The following is a 20,045-nucleotide window of genomic DNA, read 5'->3' on the forward strand; positions in this document are numbered from 1 at the left end:
TTGCAATTAAATGCAATAATTAAATAAATGTCATAAGAAAAAACTGAAAGCATTTCTTAATGTCAACAAATGGGTTATTCCAAAACCATGTGTAGTTGCTAACAAATTTCTATGAACGAAGCACTGTCACGAATGCATGTACCCTATACAGTACAGGTGAAATGCTAATAATGTGTTTTGTTATCACACTTAAGGCACGTTAGAAGGATATACCCTACGAAAGATACATCTCCAATTAGAAGGAAATGTCCCTGAAGGATATATCCATGGGAATTGTGCTACCATTAGAAGGATATATCCTTCGGGAATGTTGGAGAACTGGCTTAAATGAGGCAAGTCATTGGCCTAAGACGAAGTTGTGTTGCGCTCACTGCTTCCACTTTTCACGGGGCGTGAAGACGCGGTTGGGGTGACAATGTGGTGTATAGCTAGGGGACGGGCCGAGGGTCCCCCCAGCGATTACTAAAATTATTACACCTATATAGTATCCGTGTGCATCGGACATATCGACAAGTATGCATTGAAAAATGGGCAGATGCACGTTTCGGAGCCTTGGTATATAATGGGGGGGGGGCTTATCATGCATTTGCCCCCTCAACTTTTTCATTGGGGGGCCGAGCCCCCCAAGCCCCCCCCCCCCAGTTCCGCCGTCAATGACCTAAGGTGGTAAAAAAGCTACTCAAATGTTGACGTCGGCGCTGGCGTCCTTGCTTAGGGTTATTATAGCTACTACCGTTGAAAAAAAAACTATTTTTTTGTTTGGGGGGAGGGCATCCAAAACGTATAGACTATACCCCCTTCTCGAAGATTAATGCTACCGTATGAGTTGTCTACACGTAGCTACGACTCTTTTCTCCAACATATCAAAAATTCAGCCACGTCACATACCCTAGGTGGAAAGGAAGGGGTACCAAAAAGAGGTACTTTGTATACTTTTCAAGACAAAAACACTTATTTTTGGCGCAAATAGAAATCATATAGACAACAAGCCTTTCCCGGTCAGATAATTACACGAAATAAGTGTACGACAATGACAAGGGTGTCTTCTACTCCACGTCAAAATTTCATGTCGATTGGTACTTCAGAGAGGACAGGAGGGGGAGGGGGGGTGCTTTTGTTGGGTGTTTTTTAAATGGGGAGGAAGTGGTTGAGGTCATCTTAAATATCACAACAGATCTGGATGATGGGTTGGGGTGTTAGGGTCTTTCATTTTTTACACTTGTGAATTAACATACAAAGATCATCATCAACATGCATATTTATCGGATTGAGCTAGAAATGACAGGATCCATGATTTTGTTATGTCTTATTTATTGGCAAGATGAATGACATACACTTGTAGTCCATATATTAAGCATAAAAGTTAAAATATCAACAACAAAAAACGTTTTATCTGAGCAAGGTGGAATACATCAAGGATTTCATATATAAACTGGCAAGAGTAGATAAGGAATACATGAATGAGGGATGGAGTTTAAGAAAAGAGTGAGGTAAAATTGGCAAAATGGTGAAACAAATATTATTCAGTGCAAGATAAAATAACACATTAAAATTGTGAGATTACTGGTTGTCATGGTGTTATATAATTCAAACTGTTGAAGGGTTGATGCAGCCAACATATTGCACAGGATTAAAATTATGATGTACTGTTTATTCCTGTTCTCCATTGAAAAGAAAAAGCTTGTTATTATCAAATGATAACAATGGTATGGGCATCCTTACTTACATCTAATAGTGTAAAGTTAAAAAATTATATCTCACTTGCAATGCTCATATATGGTGTGGAATGTAAAAGACATGTTAAGTCTAACTACAAATCATTGTACAAGTCAAAACATTAAACCATCAACTGACCTGAACAGATATGACAACCAGAAATACCAATTTGCATACAGCCATGCTGTTGACAGGTCAATTAACATCTCTCCATGTAGAGTTTTTATGGTTTCTAATAGCCTACCAAACATTTATAGGTATACTTTAATAGTTGAGCTACTTGTTATTAATAAAGTGAAATGCTGATACTAAGACTGCTACCCATCATGGGAAATAGCTTCTTTTATTTTACACAAAACAATAGATGTGATACAACATTGAGGAGAAAAACATCTGAAAATTTCTGAACATATTTTTAGTTAATCTTATGCTGACAGGGATTTGTGTCATTCTTAGTGATATAAAAAAATTCAATGCAACCCCCCCCAAAAAAAAAATATATATATATATAAAGAAGATGCAGGTGGATCGGGAATATGGACAAAAAGGTTGTCACTTTTGGAAGAACCAGCTTTTGCTATTTTGTCATTTCAAAATTCGAGTTATGTAAAGTGGCAATTGATTTTTTTAGAAGAATCACCTACAGTGCTTCCACTCTGCCATCCACTGACATGAAGCTCTATCTATGTGTCAAGTTTAATGTTCAAGTACCCACCTGAATTTTTTAGTACTTGTAATAGTTAGGGCATTAAAATGAAACTATATTTTTAAGTACATTTTGGTTTTACCTCTGTGAAACTGGCATACCTTTTGTTATTATTCCATGTTAAACATCCTTTGACTTTGTAATAATAATAAAGAGAATTTAAAATAGTGCCTGTATTAGCCAGATGACACTCATAATGGTTAATTTACGGAAGCTCATTAGGGGCAAGGGACAATTAAGGATTTTGGCCTTGAAGCAAAAACGAACCATGGCTCTAATGAGCTTCCATACTAAAGGGTTTCTGTCTTAATTGCTCCCCTGAGAAATAGATTCTTTGCATATAGCATATATAAGTAGAAAGGTAGCCTAACCCTAACCCTAAACTAACCCTAACCCAACCAGTCGCTATGAGCTAAGTAATAATATGACAATTGAGTCTCTGGCATCCCAAATTTCTCGCAACTGCTTTGTGCCATATCTGGAAGGCTGTCTCAGTTGCAGTCCGTCTGGAAGTCCAGACACTGTGAAACTGTTCTGCATGCTGTATGGCATCTTCTTGCCTTTACCAGCAACCGCAGCTGAAAATCAGAATGAAAACATGATTATATGCTGCTAGTACTTGGCAAGTGGAAGTCATAAGTACAGCCTGATGTACATGTCACACATGTATAGTAACATCATAATTATACAGCATTGTATTACCCAATGAATTACCCAAGATGACACCCAAATGGGGTGTCTGTTGAAAACTGGAAATCTTTTAAAAAAAATACACGAGGAACTGCAGGTTACAATAGTGGTAAATTTCATTGATTGGTAATTAAAAACATCACTTTGCCCCAGTGGAATTGACATTTTGGGGAGAAAATAAGTCATATAATAGTAGGTTGTCTTGAACATACAACAATTAACAATAAAATATATTTACAACATACTGGCAATGTAACATACTCTTTACCACTCATGCCAGGAACCCAATGGCAGGATCCAGACTGCCAAGTTAAACAGTTCATATTTAGGAAATGAAAAATTGAGGAATGAAAACCTTTCAAATCAAAGTTTGATTTGAACAGAGACATAAACTGTTTTTCTAGTGCGTTGCAGAGTGCTATTTCTGCTGTTGTTTTTTTATTTTGTCACCAGGAGAGTCACAGACATGGTGATGTTTTGGGCAGTGAGATTCTCAAAACCATTTCCTATGACATGATAATGCCATAAATACTTACCATATTTCTCATTAAAGAGATCCCTTATTTGTTTCACCGTCACTTTACTAGAAGATGATTTGGCCCACACTCCTGGATCTGTAATAAATAATAAAATAAAAAAACATATGACATACATGTAAATAATGAAGCTATAAAGGTTGACCCAGTACTTTGTGAATTGTACAATATTTCTATTACTTGAGTGTGATGCACTGTTTATTCTGTTTGAAACTGGGATGTAGTTTCATGTCAAGTTGGTGGACTGCCATCTGACATCTTCATCCTCTAAGCAGTAGTGGGCTCTGTGGAAAATGGTTTACCGCAGATAAGATATGAATAGGAATAAACATCTACAGGACATAGAGTGTTGCCATTGACACTGATAAAAAAACAAGCAGGAGATTTTGTCAAGGTGGCAAAGTTATGATCATGGAGACTCCTTGAACTTTACAATGAAGCTCAAGATATCTATCTACAAATTCTAGGAAGGCTATCAAGATTGTTTTAACATGACTATTGCAATTCTTTGGACCCACTTACAAATTGACATAGTGAGTTTGGTGAGGAGCAAGGACAGAATGGCTAGGACAAAGGATTGTCATGAAGATTTCGTCAGGGAATATGAAATTTATAGTAGAGGTACATAGAATGGCAATGCTTAAATAATAAACCACTTCATAAATATTACTGTAATACAGTGATAATTAATAGCAACTTCAAAGCAATATACTACTGCATTACACTACCTAGTATATATGTATCAATACATACCCATTTAAGGGTAAAAATTTCCACTGCCCCATGGTCTCTGTTTGGTACCCAATGCCACTAACATTTGGATATTTGTAGGAAACAATCTTAACCTGACGTACATGGATATAATAGAATGTAAAATATTAAACAGCGATTAAAACCCAACAAAAATATGTGCACTATAACCTCATCCCAAGGAAATTCAAACAACTCTCAGACAAACCTCTGCATAAATGTAATATTTTATGAGTAAATTGTTTTCAACAGTATAGTTTATAAACAAATCCAGCTACCCTATATATTCATTTGATTGCAATGAGGTTACCTCTGTTACAATGTCTCACATCTTACCTGCAACAAAGCCCTCCACAATATGGAAATTCTCACGGAGGTACTTAAGTCCTTGTTCAGACCCACCAAAGTATTCATCCCTTGCAGAGTGTGCCATTACAAAGAAACCCTCTGTGGTTGGCATCAGTTCCTTTTGGTGATCCATCTGTTTGTAATGAATAATTAAAGCAAATGCATATACAACATTCAGGTACTAGATGTTCTATTTTCATCCTTTATACATAAAGTAAAGTCACAATAATATGCAGATTTCCATCTACAATCACTGTGAAGATTCCTGTTTCAACTGTTTAAGTGATCACTAGGCTGAATACATTTGTTGCAACTGGAAAATTGAGTCTTAATATTTCATTGCTGACTTAACCGATACATATCTTCATGGCAATGATGCTACTTGTACAACATGAATCATAACCAGTACTATTCTTAAGTACTAACTCTTATGCTGATAATGGTATAATGACATTGATTTATGAAGAGATCTTTCCCTTTCCAATCAGCATGACCCAATCATATGCATCTTTGAAATTGGGAATATTCTCTAGTCAGTGAATATTTGTAATAATCAACAACATGAGTTAAATGTTATTTGAAACATGTTGAAGCATATGTCGGGAAATGCCATGCTTTATAGGCATGTTGATGTGCAAAAGCCTTAAAAATTATCATAATCAAATTATAATCTTCAATTCTCATCTTAAACTTTAAAAACAAATTTATTTACCAAACGCTTCATCTTCCTCAGGTTTGCTTTCCATTGCCTCTCTTTAGAGGATAGTGAGAGGGGTTCACTCTTGGCTCTCTCTTTGTAGATAGCCCGCTCTTCATCACTCAGCTGGGCCCATCTCTGTGAAAACAGAGTGAACCGTGCTGAAGTTGTTAGTTCTTTAATACCTGAAACAAAAAAAGAGGATGTTGTCTATCCTAAACATAAATAAAGATGTAAGCGGTCAATCAACCTTTCTAAAGCTACATTTGTTAGAAACTTTCAGTACTGGTACAGTATGTAATGTAATTGACACTCTCATTACAAACCAAATTTAGGAGTCACAGGGAGGAGAGAAGTGTGGAGCCTTTGTGGTGGGTCAGCCAGGTAGCAGCTAGGGTTTTTTTATTTACACTGGCCAAAGATCGAAGAGTGATATGTAAAGTTTTGCTATGCTACTCTGTTATTGCCATATTTCAAAAGTTATCATTATAAAGAAATAGAACTAGTACTGTGTCAGAACAGAGGTATTACTGGAGGGGTAGCCAGGGGGGGGGGGCTATGATGATGTCCCTCTCTTATGAATATTTCACTGGAATGGTTGACTCATGAACACATGCATTTAAAACCCCACAACTATAAACTTATTTGGAATATTGTCAGTTACAAATATTCAACCACAGTATAATCTGTCTAGCACATGACAGAACTGTAGAAATATTGTCTTGAGCATCATTGTATCTTTCAAATGTCCAACATAGATACATGTGCAACATTTCAGATCATAATGGGCATGGTTGAAGGACCCACTGACCTATAAGCATAAACATGCTTTAGTAGCATTGCACAATGATCAAGATGCACACCTACCTTCCTCTTGGGAACAAAGCTCCTTGCAAAATATGTTGAAGGATGACAAACCCCCAGGCTTGTCTATGCGTATCCTTAGTTGTTTTGTCTATTTTGAATGAATTAAAAAGAAACTGAAAGTCGGAATAATGGGTTACAAAAAATGGGTTAAAATGATAAGATAACAAAAAGGTTATAATAAAATGAAGTATGGCTATAAATTATTAATAACAAAAAGGAAGTCTGATCTCCGTATTACCCCTGATCAGTCTTTCCCACATAATCTGTGGTTTGGCAGAAAATTTTGGGAAGCATAGGACACTTTCTTAAGTTGTACAAGAAGACACTGTTTTTTCCAGCCTTAATTTGGATTCAGCCAACATCAGCCAATATTCTACATAGGCCTAAGTATTACTTTACAGAAATGATTTTTAGAATTTTTAGTACTCACTGGTTATCCCAAGTCACTATTATTACTGTATGTAGTGGAAATCTTAGACACACTGAAATACTTCCATGTTAATTTTAAGAATAATCATATTGTGTGGTTTTGCAACTCAGGCAAAACCTCTGCAAATTAAAAGAAAAACTCTATACCTGCTCTGAAGGTTGAATTTCCACTTGTGACTGATCCATTTCTCTGAAAGATAAAATAAATATTTTCACTTAGTCCTGCAGTGACACTGCTTCAGGCACAAAATGTCATTGAAAATAAGAAAGGTAAAGTAACGTTAACTCATACTTGTAGTGATATACAACTATACACCATACTACACACATTTTGGCTTTCCAAACAAATTGTGCAAAATTTGAGGGAGAAGGGTTGACATGGGGATGTGGCCAAATGCACACGACGTTATCTCAACATCCTTTCAACAGGATGGTCTTGGTTCACTTAGACCTACAAATGCACATTTTTGTCCAGCAGTAAATCAAACCATAATTTTACAAATTTAACATACAAAAGCCAATATATTCTGTGATTTTGTATTGAACTACATGTAGCTTGGTCATAAATTTATCTCAAGGGCTAAAAGTTTGCATGATTACTTGATCCTGACATGAGCATCCTTATACATGGGTTTTAATGTTTGGCTTGAACAGCACAAAGCCTTGTTTATTGGTTGTACATAGCATCAGATGAGTGGCTCAGTTAGGAAAAACTTTTACAATGTAGGCTAACTTGTAAAGCATGCTACGTGAACGTTGTTTATAGGAACAGAACAATAGATTTTTTGGGATCATCACATTTTGAGAATATGTACATACATATAGTTGTATGCTTTGGTTTTTCGTAATAGGCAATAAACATACGCTTGCTTAGGTAACGTTACGAATACGAGTGCTAGTTGTGGCCTAGGCTTAGGCCACGTAATGTACAGTCATATTTACTGGCTAGGCCTACATTAGCACTAACTAGGCCCAGGCCCCATGGCCGTATAATTAAGCGGGGCTAACGCAACGAGGTAAATGAATCTGGAGGATTCATGTCAATTGGGTGCGCGCGTACCATGTATGGAGGGTCATGTGATGTGTTCCAGGGTGGTACTATACTGATATTTCTCTGTAGCAGTTCGAGAACAGTGTTATTGACTTCTTGAAAGATTGGTCGGTTCGGACATGGGAACTAACGGCATAAGAAGGTACTGGTACTTCAGGCCTACGAAATAGTGCTAATATGCTAACGTTCAACCTTATTCTCTTGAATGAGGGCAGGCTTTCTACATAATCTTACTTATTAATACAGCTCTAGGGGCAAGCTTTGTCTCATATGGCCTAACGTTATTACTACACGCTATAAGTGAATGTAGAAATGGGAAATGTGGGGAAATGTTTAGTTCAATGCAACCACGGAATTCTCCATGGAACAGAGCCTAATGCTGCTCGACGGGAATATAGCTATCACGTTAGGCTACAGGCACGGTTATTGCTAGGTAACGGGTGTCGTCTGCTGCTCTAAGCACACAAACACATTCACGCACTAGTTGGGTGAAATCATCATGCGTAATAGGGAGAGTAGTATATTAGTACCACCCTGGAACACATCACATGACCCTCCATACATGGTACGCGCGTACGCGCTTTTTTACTGTGTGATAGTTTCTCCAGATTCATTTACCTCGTTGGGCTAACGTTGGTGCTCACTAACTTGGTAGAATTTGCCTACTTCGACTTTTCATAATACTTACAAACCTTCTCAGTATGAGGCAGACAAAAGTTAAGTGGTACTGGTAGCGTCGGTAGATAAGTTGAGCAAAAGAGAAGTGAATACAGCTCGGTCGAAAAGTAGATTTCAAGGTTTCGAATTTCGTCAAATTTCCTGTGCATGTCTGACGTCACCTTGCAGCGCTCACTATACTGCACCAGAGATCAGTGCTGTATTGTCGTCTGCCAGTCTAAGCTCCTCCTATTCTTTACGTCACCGGCAACTAGCGCATTACCACGCATGCGCTGGTATATGATGATGTATAAGGATGTAAACATGTGCCTTTCCTATCGGTTAGTGCCTGCCTTTTTGCGTACATCTCCGCTTGGAGATTGCCTGTTTGATATCGTACGCATCTAGTGCCAAATCATTGATCTGATTGGTTGAAAGCCCAATCATCATTTTTACTTCAATGAACAAAGTTTCGTGATTTGAGGTCAAAAGAGGTCAAACCTGACTGTGCGTAAATCGACAGAACTATGGTAAGATCGGTATCGCTGTTTAAATCTAAAATCAAATAATTGCCTGAAGTTTGCTTCCTAAGACAAGCAGACAACATTGACCATTACTTAAGAGGTATTTTCGAGTTATTTGGGACTTAGAAAGCTAAAGAACACTCATTTTTGGACGTCATCCTCGTGGACCCAGTGATGGACCGTACCATTTTTGTACAGGAATGAACGGTTTACATTGTATTGAATCATGTAGGCTATAGCCTAGTCACAGCATAACGTTAGTTCTAGCCAGCTACACTGTGCAAACGTTAGCCTTACGCCTAATACTTTATAGTACTGGTTAGAAATGTAACATGCAAATGGTAAATAATGTAATAGGACTACATACTATTACTACTACCTAGCGTTTAAACGTCTATTTGAAACTGTACAAATAGAATTATACTTCCATTTTATTAAATACTAATTGCAAACAGTTTAACAAGGGGGTTCCGGGTATTTTTACTTTTTTTGAGAACAGGTTCGATTCTGGCGGGTCTTTCAGTCTCTGGTAATTTGCTTGAACTTTAATCAGTGAGCCAAATACACAGGAAGAGACAGGGGGGAGGGAGTCCCATCTCTGGTCTGGATATGCCCATGATGCTCACAAGTCATGACCCCCCCCCCTTACTGATCTGTCATGGTGAGTCGACAATGTGACCCACAAATATCCCACATGAGTGTGTCACTCGTCAGTCACCAGGGTCACTCTTTTTGAGTCTGTGAAATAATATGAATTGTGACTATTTAACGGATCGTTGTCCTTGTTTCTTTACCCAATCACGATGACGTAAGGAAATGCCAGGTATTTGTTAGCTACTGATTAGCTACTGTAGCTAGTGGGCACTCGTAAGGTAGCTACTCCAGGCCCCATGGCTAACCCAGTAACCCTTGTTTGACTAATAGTGGTTAAAAAATCTTTCGGTGTTCATGTGCATTTGGTCTATGAGAGTTCCTAGCAACATTCCGATCGGTAGTGGATTTCTCTACGTCATAGATAAATCAACAATCAATTAGCCATGACGATATGTTAAATATGCAATATAATGTTGCAACGCTAATTTACCCAAACAATCGGTTAACAAGCAATGTTACAACGTTAATTTAACCAACGATCGGGTAAATAAGCAATTTTGCAATGTTAATTTACTCGACGATCGGTTATATAAGCAAGGTTGTGACTGTAATTTACCAGACGACTGGTTAAATAAGCAATGTTGCAACAATTATTTCTCAATATCAGGCCTACTGAGTGTTGCGTAAGGGTGAGTTATTCAATAGACAAGTGCCGTTATCACTGTCCGGTGTTAGATTTTTTGGTTGGGGCAATTTAAATTTTTCCTTGAGAGCCTATATACTAAGCAATTTGATTTTCAAATTACAGTTTTCTATGATCTTGGATGATGGCGGCATACCGAAGTAGGCGTACCACAACAAGAGTGGACTAAAAGGCTTTATCAGAAGGACCAAAAATTAATAGTGGTGAGAAAACCAAACACATTTCTTGGTCAGCCTCAACATTTTTCCCAACTAATATGGTGGATGAAGCTATAGTTAATGGTGTACCACAAGTGTTAGTAGATTATATCGATTGGGATAAGAAATACAATGAATGGCAACCGTTGGGAGACATATTAACAATTCCAGATCAATACATCTTTACTAATCCAGAAGGGACATCACTGTTCTACTTACAGCTAGCTACCGCTGTAAAGGAGAATCTCCACATTCAACGGAAAACGGACAGTTTGGTGGAGATTCGGCTGCCAATGCAGAAAGAGTCGTTTGACCTCATCAAATGGTGTGGACGCTCCAAATCGCAAGGCTGGTATTACATTTCGAAACTGTCAGATTTTAATGAACTTCTTGGAAACAATTCGCACTTTAGGGTTGTAAATAGAAAATAAGGATTTCGCGTTCATTGTTCAGGACACTGTCCGTTATCGTTTGTCAGAAAGACGTCCATTGGTAGAGTTTGATGCAGACGGGAACCCGACCTACAAACATCGTGGATTTTCCCTAGTATTCAAGTTTGTAAGAGATCGTGGGAACGGACTCGCTCTTGTCAGTTTCACAATCTGAAATTGTTGATGACACTGTCTGTTATCGTTTGTCAGGAAGACGTTCATTGGTAGAGTTTCATGCAGATGGGAGCCCCTCGTACAAACATCGTGGATTTAACCTTGTATTTCTGTTTGCAAGACTAGGTCGTGGGAACGGACTCGCTGAAGCCAGTTTTCTGGACCGAAATTGATATCACAAGGGGGTGTTCAGATGGAGCGATAGATAGTGAATGTATATTATTTTTCACTTTCAAGTTGTATATTATTTGTTACAATATTGGGTTGCATACAGTCGTTAACCAAATCTACCTGTATCTGCATACAGTATGCCTACAATACTATGCATGCACTGAACTGTATGGATTACCTGACATGAACGAGTAAGCCGTGGGGACGCTTGGAACAATTAATAATGCTACTAAGCTTTGTACTGTAAGCTCAGTAGGCTATATATCAACATTATTGGCATGTAGGGTATTCCATCTTTGTATTACAGTATGTCTGAAATTGATCAATGCAATATCAAGTTGTATCCACACGTTGTATTCCTTTTATTGAATAATTTGTACTTGTTTAACCTAACATCTAAACATACAGATTCACTTCACCCAAAACACATTGAAATTGCACTGCAACAGATTTTATCTAGGCATCATATTAATGTAGCCCATGTTGATACACGTCAGGGGCTAAAGACGTTAGCTTGAAAGTTGAAATATATGCATCGTCAGTTAAGAAATGTGTGACGGTCTGGATTTAGGAGAGACGCTTTATTCAAGAAATGGAAACACACTGATTACAATTTAAGTATACCACATTGCAGCGGGTCACCAACAAAACAACAGCTTAATATTATTCAGGAAGAGTTGTCTGCTACACAGTCAACTGTTACTCACATGCAACAACAACTAGATCAGGCACAAGGTTCAAATAATGAGCTTAAGAGAAAGATTGATAGGCTGACTAATCGAACTAAGAAGAAACTTGGCGAACGTGGCAGGGCCAAACACAAACTTTGTTACAGTTATTCACAAAAAGCAGAAAATTGAAGTTGTTCAGTCAGTAATGTTGCATACTCCAACTGAAGGTTGGAAACCTATCTCTGTGAAATTTAGGGATGAATTTGACGAGGAAGTCGTCATATGCCTTGATTCAGGTAATGAAATCCCTAAAAATGATGTAGATGATGATATTGATAGAATTGTATTTATTCTTCATCAATGCAATATCCCTAATCGAGGATATCACGAGCTTGCTCAATCCATGTCCTCCATTCTGCCCGCTGCTGGTAAAGTTATTAAGAGGCGCCACAGCCTCAACTCTGGCATTGAAATAAAAGAAATCAGTGGTGACTGCCCAGGTGTGTATACCTCTTTGACCAAGTCACTGATTCTGAAGCTTGCTTTTTACGTGACCCGCCTGAAGCTATCTGAACCGAAAAGAGCAAACTTGATAAAGGACGGAGTAGTCCGTATTAAGCTGAGCGGTGATGGAACAAGAATTACTTGTAAGCAACAGTTTGTAAATCTTTCATATACATTAGTAGATGAAGCTACAAGTATGTCAGAGCATGGTAACTAGCTTCTCGCAATAGCAAAGTGCAAGGAAGATAACGTGTCTTTAAAGTCTGCTATTCACGACCTCATTCATGAATTTGATACATTATCATGTGTTACTATTAATGGAAAAGAAATCAAGATTGATAAATACTTGGGCGGTGATCTAAAGTATTTAAATCAGATTCTTTGTATTGCTGGTTTTGCCAGTAACTTTTCATGCTTATGATGTCATTGTAGAAGGGATGACAGATTTGATATGAGCAAGTCATGGTCAATGACTGATACCAAAGAAGGTGCAAGAATCATTGAAGGGATAATCCAATGCTCACATAAACGAGCAAATGATCAAATGAAATGCAACTGTATCGAAGAACCAATTTTCAATCTATACCGATTCATAAAGTCATTCCAGATACACTGCATCTATGCTTGCGCATCGGTGATCAGCTTGTTGGGCAATATTATCTCATATTTGCGAAGGATGGATAATATTGAGAAATGTTCCATGACAATGAAGAAATTGTCAAATGCCAAACACATCCATAGGTTTCAGGTTTTTATTCATGATGTGGTTGGTATCTATGATTGGAAATTCTTCACTGGGAAAGATGGGAAATTAGAATACCGAGCGTTCCGTGGTCCTGAGCACATGAAATTACTGGAGAAAATAGATTTGGATACATTAATACCTGCACATCCAAAACTTGTAGAATTAAAAATACTTTGGAGGGATTTCCCATTGTTATTGGCTGAAATGGACCAACACCTGTCAGAAATACAAGTTGCAAATTTTCAGAAATCTGCTAAGAAATGGGATGCTTTGTGTTATCGTGCAAATTGTAGCACTCACGTAACACCCTACATGCATGTATTAGCATACCATGTGCCAGAGGTTATTAAACTTCATGGAAATACTTCCCATTTCTGTCAGCAGGGTCTAGAAAAGTTAAATGATCTTGTTACAAAATGGTACCATCGTTCCACAAATTTTTGATGTAAGGCAATGCAACAAATAATGAGCAAACAGTATAGATTACACTTGCTAGCTGATAGGTGCACACGAAAGAAAAATTGGACAACTCAGTGCAGTATCTGTAAAAGAAAGGGTCACAACAAGAGAACTTGTGGAAAGAATTTGGACTAGTTGTAGTACATATTTACGAATGCGAGTCAATTCGCCCAACCTCTATAACTGACCACCTTTTTAGTGCTATATCCTCCCCTTCTGTATTCGCCAATGTTACCCTTAGGACTAGCCTACTACTATCTGTAAAAAAAAATACACGCTACACTGCGCCTATATGTCTCGTTTGTCTATTCATTCATCGTTGTAGGCCCTATAGGTGGGGCAAATTGGGCAGTGGGCGACTTGAGCTTAAGGCGAATCGGTATTGGGGCGAATGGACATGATACATCGTGTAACCGTTACTAATACATCAATTTCAATTTCTTTATTCCAGTATAAATTATAAAATTTATAAATAGGACACATAAAAATGATACCTAAAAGACGTAAAGATGTACAAAAATGAAAGCATGAACAAAAACAAGAAATAAGATACAGGATTAAAAGTTTTAAAGATTAAAAGGTTTATAACAGAGATTCTAAGAACCCATTTTTAATATAAATGGCTGCTCTGTAGATAAATGAGTTCTTAAAAAGCATAATTCTAAAAGATGGCAAGATAGTAGGATTACATAGATTGTACTTGTTGGTTCTATTGCACAGAGTAATCAACTCAGAGTGAAGTGGGTGATCTTTAGAACTATGTATATTCTTACCTAGTCTTATGAATTCATTTTTAGCAGCAGTGTTTACTTTACCAACAAGGCTTTCATAGTCGAGATTAAATATTTTTGAGCAGTATTTCAAGAAACTTGTAATTCTTTTGTCCTTTTCAAGTAGAAAGTGATACCAGACAGGAACTGCATACACAATCACTGGCAGAATTGATGAGCTGAAAACCTTTTCTCTTACATTAAATGAAAATAAGGAGTAATGTATGCCAACGTTGATACAATGTAATACACCTTAGACATCGATTTAGATATATGTTTAGTAAAGGTGTAACTTGGCGTCAATATCAACTCCTAAGTACATAGTATGAGATACCCGCTCAACAATGGAGCCTTGAACATAAGTGTTCTGATCTCTGGTCTGAATGAGACCTTGATGTTTAATGTTAATGTTTTCAAAAATTATTTCTTTACATTTCTTTGGATTAAGTAAGAGGTTCTTCTGCTCACACAAATTGATCATATTATCGCGTAACTCATAGTCATACAGTAACGTTGGTATAATGATGTACGTTGTATACAGCTCAAGCCTAATACTAGTACTAGCCTAACATACGGCTACTGTCTACTGACGCTGATATTACGAAGTAGGCCCTACAACAATTATTTTTTGCCTATATTTACAATGATTTGTTATATAACGTTAATGTTTCTGTATTATTACATTATTACATGTATAAAAATGGATTAGCCCAACTAAATAGTCCAAAACTAGCCGATTATGTGACAGCATTTTGGTTTCTTCCGGATGCTGTATCTTATGCGAAATTACAACTGAAAGTTTTCATTATGCCCGAAAACTTCCCCTTCCTTGACATATATTTGGTGTTGAGACTCTAAAACCCCCCTTCCACTTTATGAAAAACCTTACCCAAACATACATTGTTAACACAGTTTCTATAGATTTCATTTCTCCTTTCCTTGAGAATAAATATGTACTGTTACATTCTGACATTATATTTCAAGATTGACTGCTTTGACGCCCTTTAAATCAGACTGTAATTGCATACCATACAATCGTCTGTTCTTCTTAAATGCTTGAGACATTTCATTAATAGGGACAAATGTGATATACAGGTTCGACAGTTTATGACTGTGCCCACAATTAGTCATCGCTTCTCGGCCTTTTGGCTAAGATCATGTGTAGTATCTGTTCCTTTTCGAGGGGAATGGTGATGCACACCCGACGATGATCACACAGTCACAGTCCCGATGCAAGGGGACTGGGGCTGAGAGCGGATCAGTCGTTTTGTAGTTTGGTTTGTCGTGCCCAGGTTCTTTCCTGGGTGACTTTTTCTTAAAAAGTACCCACAATTAGTTCACTTGGTTTGGTTTTAGTACTTCTATCGTTGCCAAGGAATACCCATCCTATCATGCGAACCAGTCCTGAAACATATTTTCTTCAATATACTCCCCATCATGGTTTCAGAGAAACCATATACTGCACAGCCATATACATGACTTACATACAGCCTAAAACAAAGAAGAAAAACCAAAACAAGAGTAGTAACAATTTTATATGCATGCTGGAAGGCTGGGGTGGGATTTCCAGTTTGAGAAAAGTTACAGCTGGTACATCCCACCAGGGGGTAACATTTTGCTATGAAATCTTTACTGGGTGAAATATTACTGGAGGGGGTGTGGAGCGGTCCTGTCACACTGCTAATCCATTCTTCATGTTTTATACATGTTGTATACTATGCCTTTCAGATATAGTCAGGTCGATGCGGGTTAATTGTTTGAAACTTAATCAAGACAAAAATGTTAGCTCATTGTATTTTCACCAAAATTTCAGGGTTATGCTATTCAAGACTTGTATATAAATATGGGATCTAACACCATATGTTCAGTTCCTAAAGTAAAGAATTTAGGTGTATATCTTCATCACAATCTTACCATGGATAATCAAGTTGACTCTATCTGTAAGTCCTGTTATTGGCAGATCCGAAGTATTGGCAAAATTACAAGGTATATCTCAGATGATGCGTGTAAGACTTGAATCCATGCACTTGTGACATCAAAACTGGATACTGCAATGCCCTGCAATGACCTGTATTACGTGACTTACATTGGTTGCCGATTCATTGCAGATTCAATGATAACATTCTGTTATATACATTGTGGCAAAAATATAGATGAATTTAAAAAACTAGTCAAAACCTTTCTATTTAGATCTGCATTCCATTAACTGTGCTTTCTATACTATATATTGTGACATTATTACAACGCATTTTAGCGTTTATAGCGCTTTTCAAATTTAAAAAATGTCACATTTTATATATATTTTAAATGTTAAGAACTTGTTTGTATCATTTTCGTTTTTCCATTAGCAGTTTTTATACAATTTATTGTCAGATTGTATATAACAAATTTTCTACCATTTTATACCTTACATTATCGATTTATATATTTCTATATCATGTTTGTATGTATTTTACTGTAAAGCGCCCTAGAGCAATTTCTGATTGGATAAGGCGCTAGAGAAATTTGCTATAAGAAATAAATAAATAATTGTAAGAGACTTCGAAGGGTAAGTTTACCCTTGTGCTGAAAATCATCACATTTTGTGAAGGGTTATTCCATACAGCTACATTTATCCCCAGCCAACCATACCTGCCTTTTGTGGCAAATATAAATGTATCTAGCAGTCATGACATCTTACAAAACAAACAGAATACAAAAATTGTACTTCGTCCAAACTGACAGCAAAAATTCAGAAATAGGACACCAAGTAGTCTATTTCTCAGTCACAATTCAGAAAGCTATTCCCATGAAGGCACTTGGAATTTTCTAACTGCTTTCATTCTTGTCAAGCTCAAAAGGAAAGAACAGTCCTTAATCCTACCAGGAAGTTCCTGAACGTAAACAATTCAGAAGATAAGGTAGCTGCTTCCAAGAGATTTAATGAAGACACTGCTACCTGAACCTCCAACTTAACAATAGCTGGGCTATATATGTTTACTGAAGGAATAAAGCTTATTGTTGAGTCAGGAAGTTCAGACAATATTTCTTTCTTCACACCTTTCTGTCCTTTTCCTTCTCTAGTTTATTCCCTACACTCTTCCCTTAATCCTCTTTGTCCCTCTACAGTTTATCGTCTACCTCTCCTCTACCCCTCTTGGTGTCTTTCTTCTCTCCATCCCTCTTACATCTATCTCTTTGTTTTCAACTTGCACATTAAACTGTCTGAATTATGTGCGTATATTTGTCTCTCCTGTTTCTGTTACTTGTCATTAAGGCTGTAAAGATCCTGCTAGGATCGAAACGTCAGGCCAACGTACTTTTACACAATAATATTGGTTGCTGGGCCATACAATTGGAATAACAATACCCTTTCTTACCGACTTATCCCCCCCCCCCCCCCTCCATTCCCTATGTAAATCACTATAAAGCCCTCTCAGCCAGGTTACCACATTCCCAGAAAAGAGGAGCCCCTACATAAAAAATTCCTGTGGCAGGAAAATTTATATCAAAACCTTTCATGGCTATGTCTTAAGCACACTGTCTCTATGTGGCCAGAAAATAAAATAGAGTGGTCACCACTGGCAATACATTTTTTTTTTATATTCCAACTCACAATAAATCTACTCACATTCTTTCACAAGTATGTGCATTATGATTCACCCCATAACTTGCCATATTTATGAAATGAAGCTTATAACTTACAGTAAAGTTGAAAAAAAATCAACCCCACTTTTTCTGTGACATTCTTGCTACATAGTTCATGAGGTGTCGATGACAGCCAATTAGGAAGACCTTATTATTTAATTACAAAGATGAAGGGAATGATCTATTGTAACCCACGGGGACATGTATTCTTTCATCAAGTAGTAAGTTATGTTTACATTTTGGTAACTTGACATTTTGAAAGTCCCAAACTACTGAAACATTCAAATGAAAATAACTTCTAAAGTAAGGATAAGGGCAGCAAAAAAAGAAGAAAGTCTGAAAATATCAGTCTGTATATAATAAAAATTCAGTCTCAAGTTTCTGTGTGATTTGTGGAATTTTTTATGCAACTGCCCCTGATTATTTTTCTGCAACTGTCTCTGAATTTCTGGTTACTGGCTTTTGTTATAAGTGTCGTTATGTGCCACTAAAGCTGACAGTTCCATATCTTTGTCGATATTTACACTGCCGTCTGGGTTTAGACATTGGCGGAGGCGGTCTTGGGTGACATTGTGCTGGACTGGACTGGCTGCTGGGGTGTTACCTGCCAAGGATCTCTGATTTGCTGTGGAGGAGGTTGGACGAATGCAGCCTGGCGAGGAGAAGGTTCGTAGCCCTGAGTAGAACTGCTGGCTGGAGGGTATCGTTCTAAGTTGTACTGCTGGTTCGCCTGCTCTACGTAGCCACACTCCTATGATCTCCACACTGATGCCGGAGGTGGGTTCCTAGGCCACTGTCTGGGACCGGGCTGGAACTCTGCTGACGGTGAAGACGCAGCTCTGCTGGTGGAGTAGTAGGTACCGCTGGAAAGGGCACTCTCCTGTTGAAGTTGGCCGACTCTTGAGTAGGTGACAGATGTGCAGACTGGGATCACAGCAACTGGCCTCTGCTGCGACTAGAATGCTGATGGGACATCATCTGGGACTGGAGTGTCGTATTTTTCACGTTTTTCTGTGTGTTAACGAACCTTTCCTTCGTTCTGAAGTTATTTGATGCGTGTTGTGGGACTACTGACACTCGTCATGCCATTTTCGAAGGAATATACGGAACGGTTGAGACATACAACTGTCAATTTAGGACACAGTGTTCTACGTTACTTATTTTTGCCCAATAGTATAGGCCTTCTGCTATTGACACAGGATAGTAGGATGAACCCTAACAATACCGACATCGTGAGAGGTGCTCGAAGCCTACACTATAGCTCGGAGACACTTCACAATATTCGAAGGAGTATGCAGAACCACACAATAGAGTCACGGTTGATGGACATATTGAAAGAACTATCGATTCTTCGCAAGCACAGAGGTACGCGGGCCGGTATACAGAATCGGATTAGAAACACTCAATCTCATAATTTCAGCTTTCCGTATGGACTGACAGCAAATGTAAACAGTATTCAAGGAAAGTTTTTACACCTGGAGCAAATTGTTACAAACATGCGAAATCTATGTTTCATTACATTGCAAGAGACGAAACTGCAATCACCCAATAAGGAGTGGCTAAATGAAACCCCACAGCGTTACGCATGGCAAATTACTATATGTTTCGTCATGACAGACAATTTTCGGCAAATGGCGGCGGACTGATAACGTAGATCTCGAAAGACTGGGCAGTGAGCTACCCCGAGGTATGTTGTAGTATTTCAATCCCGGATATTGAGCTTCTTGCCGTGAGAGCTAGGCCACGAATGTAACGATCGTGAATGTATACACCAGGCCGTCATCAAATTTCTCAACTGCAGAGAAAGCATCGCATGTATTGAGACAATGGGTTTCAAGAATCTGGTGAACTTTGCTACTTACCCTTCGTCCAATTCTGTCCTTGACGCCGTGTATGTCACGGGTGCCGTCTACCATGTAAAGAAATCCCACCCGATATCCACAGCAGTGTCCTACTCATCCCGAAGTACACAGAGAAGCATCGTGCTAAGCAACGACGAAGTAGACCACAGAAGGACTTGTCATTTGA

General features: G+C 38.0%; 1 protein-coding gene and 1 pseudogene across 1 annotated transcript; one reads left to right on the top strand and one right to left on the bottom strand.

The window, feature by feature from the left end:
- Window positions 1–1,286: 1,286 nt before the first annotated feature.
- On the bottom strand, window positions 1,287–8,616 carry LOC139985244 (uncharacterized). Its single transcript, XM_071999515.1, has 7 exons — window positions 8,483–8,616; window positions 6,887–6,929; window positions 6,311–6,398; window positions 5,459–5,628; window positions 4,735–4,879; window positions 3,649–3,726; window positions 1,287–3,000 (listed from the first exon to the last, which is right to left on the bottom strand). The coding sequence occupies exons 2-7, from the start codon at window positions 6,923–6,925 to the stop codon at window positions 2,828–2,830; spliced, it is 693 nt and encodes a 230-aa protein (XP_071855616.1). The 5' UTR covers window positions 6,926–6,929; window positions 8,483–8,616; the 3' UTR covers window positions 1,287–2,827.
- Window positions 8,617–15,519: 6,903 nt separating this feature from the next.
- Window positions 15,520–15,618, top strand: LOC139957814 (U2 spliceosomal RNA; annotated as a pseudogene).
- Window positions 15,619–20,045: the final 4,427 nt, after the last annotated feature.

The sequence above is a fragment of the Apostichopus japonicus genome, chromosome 17 (assembly GCF_037975245.1).
Source record: "Apostichopus japonicus isolate 1M-3 chromosome 17, ASM3797524v1, whole genome shotgun sequence".
In the NCBI taxonomy this organism is placed as follows: domain Eukaryota; kingdom Metazoa; phylum Echinodermata; class Holothuroidea; order Aspidochirotida; family Stichopodidae; genus Apostichopus; species Apostichopus japonicus.

Excerpts from the sequence above, each read along its gene's own strand:
- LOC139985244 (XM_071999515.1), bottom strand. The coding sequence starts at position 6,925 with ATGGATCAGTCACAAGTGGAAATTCAACCTTCAGAGCAG. Across the intron at positions 5,629-6,310 it reads GCTTTGTTCCCAAGAGGAAG|GTATTAAAGAACTAACAACT; the intron begins GTAGGTGTGCAT and ends TTTTTGTTTCAG. Across the intron at positions 3,001-3,648 it reads TCTCTTTAATGAGAAATATG|CTGCGGTTGCTGGTAAAGGC; the intron begins GTAAGTATTTAT and ends TCTGATTTTCAG.